General features: G+C 40.2%; 1 protein-coding gene across 7 annotated transcripts in view; it reads left to right on the top strand.

The window, feature by feature from the left end:
- Positions 1-12,338, top strand: part of LOC145989491 (uncharacterized) — a 203,645-nt gene that overhangs the window by 55,879 nt on the left and 135,428 nt on the right. For all 7 annotated transcript variants that reach the window (XR_014441859.1, XM_083124844.1, XM_083124846.1 and 4 more), the window contains exon 10: positions 11,554-11,607. Coding sequence is in view for 6 of the 7 variants with exons in the window: in XM_083124844.1 (XP_082980970.1) it covers positions 11,554-11,607 (54 nt within the window). In the remaining variant the exon portion in view is untranslated. The remainder of the gene's footprint in view (positions 1-11,553; positions 11,608-12,338) is intronic.

The raw sequence follows: 12,338 nt of genomic DNA, 5'->3' as shown, positions 1-12,338 counted from the left end.
TATAAATTTATTATCTTCACATTATTCAAGATGCCAAAAATCTAATTTTATCTAGTGTAAATTGAAAAATTTCCTGAGAGGGGGGTGGCCTCGAGCCACCTCATCCCCACCTTCGATACGTGCTATTAACAATAACAGGGGTATAAAACATTCTCCGTCTTGCCTCGATAATTATTTCTCTCCTTAAATTATTTTCACATTATTGAAGAAGCCAAAAACCTAATTTTATCTGACGTTAACTGAAAAATTTGCTGGGGAGAGGGTCGAGCCCCCTGTGCCCCATCTTGGATACGTGTTATTATCAATAACAGGGTTACGGAACATTCCTCGTCTTGCCTCGATAATTATTTCTCTCCTTAAATTATTGTCACATTATTTTATTTCACACCACAATAAACAAAAAAACAACTCATTTTATCTAGTGTAAACCTAAAACTTTCAGGGGGGGCTCGAGCCCCCTAAGCCCCCCTCTGGATACGTGCCTGCATGCCTGTTAGAATAGAAAGCAGTAATCTGTGTATTTGCTTGATATGAGTATTCTGTGTATGTTTTTGATGTGAATATTCTATGTATTTTTTTGCAGGATACTTATTCTGTGACCAGCAAGAGAAATGTCATGCACTGGATGACTGTGTGTTAGATGTGAGATTATACCTTAATTTACTTACATTGGTGTTTCGTTTTTAACATTTGGCGACCGTGTGACAGGACAGGGAGACTTTGTGTAAGGCAAAGATTGAGACACCATGGAAAAGATAAGTAAATTAAGAACAGTAACGAGAGCGTCGTTTATGCACGTAGCGAAGAGCATTGAAGCAGCGTGCAATGGTGATTGCCCAGATTTAGTGGAAGTGCAAAGTAATTTCCAGTTGTTGCAAGATAAATTCAGCAAATTGCAGGATCTGGACAGACAGTACAGTGATTTATTGATGGACGACAATATCAAAGAAGAGGATTTGATCGTCAAAGCAGAAAATGCAGATAAGTATGCATGTAACTTTTATTGAATCAAGACTACGGTTGAACAGTTATTAAGTAAGCAGGTGTTGAACAATGATAGTGACGCAGTTAGTGACACATCGGTAAACTGCAAACGAAAAATCAAATTACCGGTAGTGGAACAAAAAAAAAATGATGGTAACGTGAAGAACTGGTTACCCTTCTGGAGCCAATTCAAACGAATTGACAAGGACGAGGACATTGATGATTGTGATAAATTTCAATACCTTGTACAGCTACTGTACCGGGTTCAAAAGTGCGTCAGTTTGTAGAAAGTTTTCCCCTCAGTTACGAAAACTATCCCAAGGTCATTGAAGGACTTAAGTCACTTTTCGGCCGTGATGATGTGTAGTAGAAGTTTACCTTTCTTGAACTTTTGAAGTTGGTGTTACACAACTTAAATGGTGACAGTAAGTTGGAACTGGTTGTTCTTTATGACAAAATGGAATCACAGTTACGAGCATTAACTACATTAGGAGTAACGTCGGATAAGTGTGCTGCAATGTTATACCCTCTTGTTGAGTCATGTTTACCAGAAGAATTTTTGCGAGTGTGGCAAAGAAGTGCTGCAAATTCCACAGATTCTAAATTGGAGAGTCGTCTGGAAGAAATACTGTCTTTCCTGAAGAAAGAAGTGGAAAATGAAGAAAAAATAGCACTTGCTGTAGCTGGGTTTGATCTGAAGAGAAAGAAGGAACGTAGTAGTCGTACTGAATCTATACCCATGGCAGCTGAATTGATTAATTGCAAAGGGGATTCTTCAAAGTGTCTATTTTGTGGTGATTCGCATGTTAGTGAGGAGTGTGTGAAGGCACGCAATTGGTCCTTTGCGGAAAAAGTTAAGATGCTTATGGAAAAGGGGTTGTGTTACAAATGTTTGAAAAAAGGCCACCTTAGTAGAAACTGTAGGGTAAAATTAAAATGCAGGATTTGCAAGGGGCAGCATGTTGAAGTGATGTGCTCTGGTCAAAGGACTAAGCAGGGAACAGACTTTCCAGGGAAGCAGACTAAGTTACAGACAGTTGTTGAAAATTCCTTGACAAATAATGAACATGTTGAAACGTTTCTGCAAACATTAGTTGTAAAGATAAGAGGACAAAGTACTGAAAAATATGTAAGAGCAATCATTGACACTGGTTCGCAACGATCCTACATTTGTACATCTACTGCAAAGGAAATGAATTATGAGGTTGTAAAAAGGGAAAATGTCACACATGCACTTTTTGGTGGCATTCTTTCTGCACCATATGAACATAATTGCTATCGTGTCAGATTGACTAGCATCAGAGGTGATTATGCTTGCAATTTTGAAGCCATGGATCATCCTAATATTTGTGACAGTGTAACATCTGTTACTGAAGGTCCTTGGTTAGCAGAGTTGAAACAGATAGGTGTAGATATTTCCGATAGAGAAAATGGTCCAGTGGAAGTTTTAATTGGTGCTGATATAGCTGGTAAAATTTTCACTGGCAAGAAGTTTGCTCTAAAATGTGGATTGGTAGCAATGGAAACACTGCTTGGTTTTATACTAATGGGCAAAGTTACTGCACATGAAAGTCATAGAGTTTCATCCATGATTGCAGCTTCGGTTGCAGACTTGTGGAAATTAGATGTTCTTGGTATTACTGATCCTGGAGAAAAGAAGTATAAAATTGAAGCTCAAGAGGCAGTGATGGATTATTTTGAACGAACTCTGACGATCGAAGAAGAAGGAAGGTATGAGGTAAAAATGCCATGGGTGGAGAGACACCCACATCTTCCTAGTAATTTAGAAATGTGTAAAAGGAGACTGGATACACTTGTTGAAAAACTGAAGAAAGATGACTGTTATGAAGAATATTATCAGGTTTTCAATGAGTGGCTAGAAGAAGGCATCGTCGAGGAGGTTTCATCTGAAGAGATAGACACCAAGGGACACTATTTACCTCATAGACATGTTGTAAAATTGAACAGTGAGACCATCAGGATACGCCCTGTGTTTGATGCTTCTGCAAGAGAAAAGGGGTATCACTCGTTGAACCAGTGTTTAGAGAAAGGCATTAATTTGATTGAAATAATTCCTTCAATTCTGACACGTTTTCGGTTACGCAAATTGGGAGTCGTCTCAGATATAAGGAAGGCTTTTCTGCAGATTCATTCATTCATTCATTGTTTTCTGCCTAATTGGCAGGTTTTTCACTGCAATCTCCAGCTTTCCCTGTTCTCTGCCTTACGCTTCGTAATAGCATACGACCCAGTTAATTTAATATCATCCATAAGCTGATATCTCTTTCTTCCACGGACTTTTCTTCCTTCAACCATTCCCTCCAAGGCATCTCTTAGCAGGCAGTTTCTTCTTAGACAGTGTCCTAACCAGTTTCTTTTCCTCTTCTTGATGGTCTCCAGTATAGATCTTTTTTCACCAACTCTTTTCAGCACGGCTTCGTTTCTTACCTTGTCCGTCCATTTTACACGCTCCATTTTTCGCCATGTCCACATTTCAAAAGCTTCGAGTCGTTTCTCTTCATTTCTTCTCAACGTCCAGGTTTCTGCACCACATAGTGCTAGTTTATGGAAAAGCGACTCTGATTTTTTGAGATTTTTTTGGATAGATGAGAAAGGTGACATAAAGGTTTATCATCACAAGTGAGTTGTTTTTGGTGTAAGTTGTAGCCCATTTTTATTGTGTGCAGTAATTAAACACCATCTGAAGCAAGCTCTGAAAAAATGTAATGAAGAGAGCTCCAGCTATTCCAAGGATATCATTGCACAACTGTTGCAGAGTTTTTACGTAGATAATTGTGTTACTAGTGTGAACAATGAAGAGGAACTCCACCAGTTTATTGAAGAAGCTAATCATTTGATGGCAGAAGCGAAATTTGAACTGCGAGGGTGGGAGTATACCTCACTAGGAAACTTGTCAGAAGATAACAGAATATCTGTATTAGGCTTGGTATGGGAAACAAGAACAGATAATTTGGAATTGAGACCAGAATGTTTCCAAGGAATGAAATTTCAAGTTGTCTCCAAAAGAGTTATTTTGTCAACTGCCAAAAGAATATTTGACCCTATTGGAATTACCTCTCCAGTGACATTGTATCCGAAGATCCTTCTTCAAGAAACATGGTTATTAAAATTGAGTTGGGACGAAGAAGTACCCGAAGAAATGGGAAGAAAATTCAGACAGTGGGTTGGAGAATTACATTATTTGAAAGGGCTTGTATTTCCTAGGTGGATTACTCAGGCTCGGAAGATTGGAGTTTGCATGTGTTCTGTGATGCTAGTGAAAAGGCATATGCAGCTGTAGTATTCTTGAGAACCATTGATATGGGACAAGTCAAGGTGCAATTAGTACAAGCTAAATCAAGGGTAGCTCCAATAAAGAAGTTAACCATACCCCGCTTGGAATTGATGGCAGCTATTATTGGAGTGAGATTAGCAACTTCAGTAACCAAATCGTTGAACATTGGGGACATGCCAATTAATTTTTGGACAGATTCGACTAGTTCTTGCATGGATTAGACACAATGATCCGTGGAACACCTTTGTAGGAAATCGTGTGCGTGAAATAAGAACGATGAGTAAGAGAGAATCTTGGAATTATGTACCGGGTATTATGAACTGTGCTGATCTTCCTTCGAGAAGGTGTTCACCCAAACGGTTAATGGAATCAAAATGGTGGGAAGGTCCATTGTGGTTAAAAGAAGCCAAGAGCAAATGGCCTGAACAAATGTATACATGTCAAGAAGAAATTATTGCCCAAGAGAAGAAGACAATTGTATCTAGTTTAACCAATATTGAAGAAAGGGATGACTGGTACTATCACAGATTTTCCAGATATGAACAGATTATTCGACTGATAGGGTGGATCAGAAGATTCATTTTCAATTGTCGTCATCCAAAAAACCATAGGACAACAGAATTGTCAATAGAAGAAGTAATTGAAAAGGTAGTTATTCGACTTGTACAAAGAGATTCTTATGTCGGTTTGGAAGACAAGAAGTTGAAATCTTTGTGTCCATTTGAAGACAAGGTACAAATCATAAGACTGAAAATTAAAATCCTAGAGCTTACAGATAAAGAAACATTTCGGTGTCTGGCTGTCTTGCCAAGCTCACATCCAATTGTGAAGAGGCTTATTTATTATAAACAGATTGAAGCTTGTCATGCAGGTGTACAAGGTCTGATGAGTATTCTTAGAGAACAGTTTTGGATATTGAAAGGCAGAAAAACTATTCATTCTGTGGTGAAGGGTTGTGTGATTTGTCGGAGACATAATGCTAAAAGACTGGAAGTAATGCCGGTGTCCTTACCTGAACATCGAGTCAGAGATGCAGCAGTATTTGAAATAACAGGAGTGGATCTAGCCGGACCTGTTATACTTCAAAGTTAAGAAAAGGCTTGGATTTGCATATTTACTTGTGCTGTTTATAGAGCTGTACATTTAGAGTTAACTTCTGGCTTATCATCTGGAGATTTTATTCAGTCATTTCGAAGATTCATTGCTCGACGAGGTAGACCACTAGTTGTTTACAGTGACAATGGGACGAACTTTGTAAGCACTGAAAATCTGTTGAACAAGCTAGAATGGGAAGATGTAGTTGCTTTTGCAACAATCAAGCACATTGAGTGGAGATTCAATCCACCCACATCTGCCTGGTGGGGTGGATGGTGGGAGCGTTTGATCAGACTCATGAAGCAACTATTGAGAAAGATTTTAGGGAAAGCTTCACTGACCTATGAGGAATTTATTACGGTGCTATGTGATTGTGAAGCTGTCATGAATGCTCGACCGCTAACCTACGTATCAGAAGATAATTCAGACCTTGAGTCCTTGACGCCCTCCATGTTTCTACAACAGATCAGAGAAGTAGGCGTGCCTGACCTCGATGAGATACAGAAGGTAAATCTTCATAAACGGTGGAAGTATTGTCAAAAAATTCGTGAGACACTAAGAAGTAGATTTCGCAGTGAATACTTGGGTCAGTTAGTGCAACATTGGAATGCAAAAAGGCCTTGTAGAGAAGTGAAGGTTGGCGAAGTGGTTCTTGTAGGTAATGACAATTCTAAACGTCTGGACTGGCCTTTAGCACGCATTGTGGAGCTTATACCTGGACGTGATGATGAAGTACGTCTCGTAAGGCTGAGGACTGCAACGGGAATTATGATGAGACACTACAGCATGTTTTTCCCTTGGAAATTCAGTCAAGTGAGTTGCCCGAAGTGCCCAAAATGAAGAACACTGAGGAAAAGACAGTACCTGAAATGGAAAGTGCTCCGAGAGTCATCACCACTCGACTGGGAAGAAGAGTGAACCCTAAACAGAAGCTGAGTTTGTTAGTACAAAACTCATGTTATGAACACTATTGATTGGGTAGAGTCACTAATTGTCTTTGTGTGACTCTAGGTGGGAGAATGTTAGAAATAGAAAAGCAGTAATCTGTGTATTTGCTTGATATGAGTATTCTGTGTGTGTTTTTGATGTGAATATTCTGTGTATTTTTTTGCGGGATACTTATTCTGTGACCAGCAAGAGAAATATCATGTACTGGATAACTGTGTGTGTGATTAAACCTTAATTTACTTACATTATAGACACCCTTCATACATGGTGATTCTGAACAATACTGACAAACTTAAGGAGGTGATTAAGGACAGGACTAGGAAAAAAAGTTCATGTGAACATAGGACCGGAAATGCATGTTTTCCAAGATAGATTGCACCATCCATCATCATGGCTCATAAAAGCACTGGTTGCCAAACATGGGGAAATTTATGAATGAGTTCAGGCACAAACTTGCAAGTGTAGGTTGGGACACAGCAGTTATACAACTGAGGTGGACCTGATTGCTATGAATACAAGCCTTGTAGACGTTCAGCATTTCCTCTCATGTTCATTTGCTTTTTATGAAATTTACCAAAACTTCAAATATTGATATTTTCAGCACATGGAAAAGTGAAATTTGGTCTGTTTTAGAAAATAGCCCATCACATGCATTCTTTTCCCCATGATAGGCAACTATAGCTCTTTTCAGTTGTTACGGCGTGCGCTCTAGAAGCTGGCAGGGGAAGTGGAGAGCGGAGAAACGACCTATCCAGCGCAACTAGATAGGCCGGTTAGAGAGAGAGACTGCAGCGTTGCCAGAGTAGCGGGAAAGGGGAGTTGAAATCGAAAGAACAATGAAATACAGACGTCCCATTTTTCGCGTATGGCCTGAGAATGCATATTATCCCCATCTTGTGGTCAGTAGAATACTGATAAGTGTATGATATCAAGTGTATACGTTGTAGGAATTCTTTCCAACTGTACCGAATTGTATCTAGCATTGTCCATTACAATCACTGCGTCTTTGATGTTCCTTTCGTCAAGCGTATCTAAAAACTGCAAAAACCCCTGAAAACTAATTTACATTCCTGTAGAAAACCAGTGTGACTGGAACCTACGTGACAAACAATAATGCACCCACCTTTACCCATGGGCACTTTTAAACCCCCTGTACCCTTTTTATTTTGCCAGATTTTCGTTGGAGCGTAATTCTGATGTATGTACGTTTCATCTAAATGAAATACCTATATAGGGCAAAGGTTCCTTATTTTTGAGAAGATGCATTTTTTGCAAAAACGTTACTCTGGCTGTAACTATATCGGCTCCCTCCATCAGAAATCGTCTACCGTCATTGCTCTTTTTGTACTTTAACCCCATATACTTCAGTATCCTCCACAACGATGGAACTCCCCACTGAAAGCTTATTTGTGTATGCAAATCAACGAAATCTTGTTCAGTGTTGGATATTCACCCTTTACATAATACCCGAGGATAATTCTTCTAGTTATATCTTTATCGCAGCCGTCAATTGTCTTTGTGATAGCTACTGTTCCTTTTGATTCGTTTGCACGGTGATTCAAATGACGTGGAACCTGACGCCTCAAGACTGTCTTTGCCTTCCCTAACAATATGCTGCACAGTTTGAGTCACTCCACAAGCTTCCGACACTCTCTGATGCACTTTGTGCACACTTACCAAGGGAAAACTGTTTTCTGCTTCCTTTTGAAAATATCCATGAACCCTACTGATTATTTTCCTGCCTTGGATACGAACTACCTCCTTCCTGTTCGCCATCGTACGATACTTACTGCGTTGATAAACACAAAGCTTCCAATGGAACAGCGAGAGTACAAATAAACGTCACATCACCTGCCTCGTACACGTTTATCGAAGAAACAATGCAGTTAGGCAATACATGACGCGACAACAATTACTCCCACGTATGTTATTCCTACATTCCGCTCATAACAAACAGGAATCAACACTGGGGCAAAAGACCATCAGTAACGTGGTGAATTGGCAACACAGCAACGTGCAGAACAAAGTTAGCGCTGCAGATTCCTCCCTCAACTGCGTAACTTTCGGCTCCACCGCTAGGTGGTCTGTTCTCTGGTTGGTCAGCAGCATGTTCCCCGCTCCCCACTTCCCCTGCAAGCTTCTAGAGTGCACGACGTAAGAACTGAAAAGAGCTATAGTGCTCATATGAGCTTTTCTCACTTAATATATATATATCTATACATTATACAAGGTATGTACCGAAAGTAATGAGCCAATGTCAGAAACCACAATTTTTATTGTATGTATGATAATACATAATTTGGAGCTTGTTGTTACATTCCACATAACATCCAGATCGGTCAACACATTTGTGCCACCTTAATGGCAGTGGGGAAATGTCATTCTTGTAGAAGTCTGTTTCGCAAACCTCATCCATCGCCTTGTAGTTGTTGTCAAACTTGGAACCTTGAATGCTGTTCTTCAACAAACAAGTGAAAGTCTAATGGGGCCAGGTCTGGAATATGGGGTGGGTGGGACATTAGCTCCCAGTCCATCTTTTCAATTGGCTGTACTGTGTGTACTGTAAGGGGATGGGCATTGGCACATTGCAAAATGACATTGTGCTTGTGTGGGCGCTTGTCATGAATTTCTGTATAGCACTGTGTTCAATGTTCAGATAATGTGCAATTTCTCATACAGTTATCCTTCTATCACTTTGGATAATCTCGTCAATCTGGTCCATGTTATTGCTTGTGAAAGCTGTTTTTGGTATGCCACTACAAGGCTTATTAACAATAGCTGTGTTACCAACTCTAAATTGTTTCAGCCACGTTTCTACTGTGCTGTTACCCATACAGGCATCTCCGTAGAAGTTCTGTAAATGCAGATGAATTTCCACAGTTCCAACGTTTTCACTAAGAAATTCCACAACAGCACATTGATGAAACAAACTGTCAGTGGATGCCATTTTTCTCCTACCAACAACAGACAGCGAAAGTGTGCATGTGCCTACATGTGTTTCATGCAGTGGACAGCAGATGGCTTCTACCTCCCATACGTGTAGTTTCAACAAAAATTGTTAAAGCCTGGGAGTAATTGAACAATGCTCATGACTTTCAGTACATGCCTTGTATAATACATTATGCATATATTCTATTTAATATTTTCTTATTCCAGATGTGCATAAATAATCAATCGCTTGATAGGAAAAGAGAGTGTAGAATTCGAGATTTTCACCATGTTGAGAAATTCAAAAATTTTCCCAACCTAGCTGAGAAATGGCAATTTTTTTTAGTCTAAAGATTGGTATTATTAGGTGCATCCAGAAAGTAAGTTTCCCACTCGTTCACAGGTGGCAGGCCATGCATATTGAAACCGGTTTTGCACATGAGTGAGAGGCACATGCCCTGGCTAGTGAATGTCCTAGAAGACACCTCCCGAAAGTCCTCAGTATTGTCGCGGCAGCGATGAAACATGGTGGCTCTTATTCCATCTCCCGCTGCATGCGAGGTTCATTCGGTGATCAATTTCTTGAAAGCACAAAACATACAGCCGATCAAAATCCACTGTCAGCTGTGCCAGGTGTATGGGCCAGATGTCATGAGCAAGCAGATGGTGCGTTGTTGGTGCAGGACATTTACCGAAGGCTGGCAAAATGTACATGACGACGAGTGCAGTGGGCAGCCATCGGCTGTTATGGACGAGCTTGTGGAACAGGTGCAGCAGCGCATATTGGAGGCTCGTTGCATCATGATCACGGAACTCAGGAGCCATTTACCACAGTTTTCTCGGTTGTTGTTGCACGACATTGTTACCAAATGCCTCTTGTTCCAGAAATTATGTGCCCGGTGGGTGTCAAAATAACTGATACCCGAACACAAAGGAAAACGAATGGGAATGGCGCTGACATTTCTGCAGCGTTACCATGATTATGACGATTTTCTCAAATGGATAATCACAGAGGATGAAACGTGGGTTGGATACAGCACCCCAGAAAGCAAGCAGCAGTCCATACATTGACCTAACAGTAGATCTCCATGCAGGACGAAGTTCAAACAGACTGTGTCGGTGCAAGAAGTGATGTGCACGGTGTTCTGGGACAGAAAAGGCATTCTGCTTATCGAGTTTCTGCCCAGAGGTGAGACTGTGAACGCTAACCATTACTGTGAAACACTGGGGACATTGCGAAGAGCCATTCAGAATAAGTGACGCGGTAAGCTCAGTGCTGGGGTGATCTGGCTGCACAACAATGCGAAGCCACATATGGCTAGGTGCACTGCAACCCTTCTGAACAGGTTCGGTTGGGAGGTGTTCGATCATCCATGGTACAGGCCTGATCTCGCTCTCAATGATTACCACCTATTCTTCCACTTGAAAAAGTTCCTGTCCGGTCAACATTTTCACAGCGACGAAGAGGTTCAGACATATGTCACACAGTGGTTCGGCACCCAGGTGACGGACTTCTACGATGCAGGTATACAGAAGTTGGTCACACACTATGACAAGTGCCTGAATTCCAACGGGAAGTATGTTGCTGTATCTGTGGCAATAAATCATTGAATTAAATTATGTTTCCTTTTTGTGCACGACCCTAAGGAAACTTACTTTCTGGATGTGCCTAATATAAAAATTTTCCACCACAATCTCATATCGACCAAACAAATTTCCATCCCCCACACAGGTGTACCCAGATGAGTGAGGGGGTTCCTCAAAGTTTTGAGAGAACCAAAATACTCAAACAAAAGCAGTAAAGAACTGGGGAAGTGCAAACTCACCTTAAAATGAACCCACTTTACTATTTTTGTCTTTGAACAACTTTCAAAACGAATGTTGAAAATGGTATTTTCGAAATATTTTACAGTGTATCCTGCCCATCCACCCTTACAATTTCAGTCCCCTCCAGAAATAAAATCCTCCAAGCAAACAATCCAGCACACCTCCAGTTATGACAGCTTACAACTCTGGCGAAAACATGTCCTCATTATTTTATTGGACATGGCAGTTAATTGCTGTAACTTGCAGTCTGCAAATAACAGAAAACAATAGTATTTGTAATAACATGTCTGCAATTTCACCATTCAAATTTATGAATTTTACTACACATTTCCCCCTCCTCCCCTTGCAGGCACCCTTGACAGCAAATCAGGATGGAAACTATAATTAATTGTATTGCATTTTTTTCATTACAGATTATATTTGCAGAATAATTTGTAATATGGCAGATACTTAAAAAAACATTTCTCCTATTATAGGAAATGACTCCAGCTGTTGACTTTGCTACTGATTCCCATGAATCATCAGATCAAGTAAGTTTTGTTGTCAAATATATTTTTGTCACTACATTCAATACATAAAATTTTGTTAAATAACATTAAAACATCCGAGTCAACCCATTGGAACACAACATATGGCCCTCCACTCCAGAGGCAATGGTTTGTACTAAACGTGACATGCAGTAAGTAATAATATTTTTGTTTTACGTGCATCGTGCAAAATTAGACAGAGTCAGTTCAGTCCAACAGACATATACATTTGGTCTATCAGTGCCGAAAGCATTTTGGTACGTTAGGGCCGCATACAGGCTATTCAGCTGTTATTGCTCGATAGTGTAAACCCTGATTACTACAGTGATGAGGTTAAGAAATACTGAAGTTGCATGCTGTATTACAAGTAATAATACTTAGTACTGAATTAAAATATTCAAATAATATTAAACACATTGGACCCGAGTCTTCTGGAACTTTCTTCCCTTTTTAAAATTTTCATCGACAGAAATCGTGAATGGTAGTCAGTTCACCAAATTGAGGACTTTTCTTTTTTTTTTAAAAAAAAATGTACATATCCTCAATCCGTTGCGCAACAGCCCATGAAGGGCCTAGGCTTACCTACCGACTGCCGGTCTCCCTCCCACGCTTTCGTTCTTCACCTCTAAGCATGGAGATCTTCAACCAGTATTGGAATAGTCGGGGTGTCAGCCCGACGTATCCCCAGGCGTTATAGTAGGTCTCCATGACCGGATTACACTCACTCACTCAGA

Source organism: Lepisma saccharinum, chromosome 6 (genome assembly GCF_977018435.1).
Source record: "Lepisma saccharinum chromosome 6, izLepSacc3.1, whole genome shotgun sequence".
Classification (NCBI taxonomy): domain Eukaryota; kingdom Metazoa; phylum Arthropoda; class Insecta; order Zygentoma; family Lepismatidae; genus Lepisma; species Lepisma saccharinum.
The sequence above is the reverse complement of the archived record's forward strand: the minus strand, read 5'-3'. Positions and strand labels throughout refer to the sequence as shown.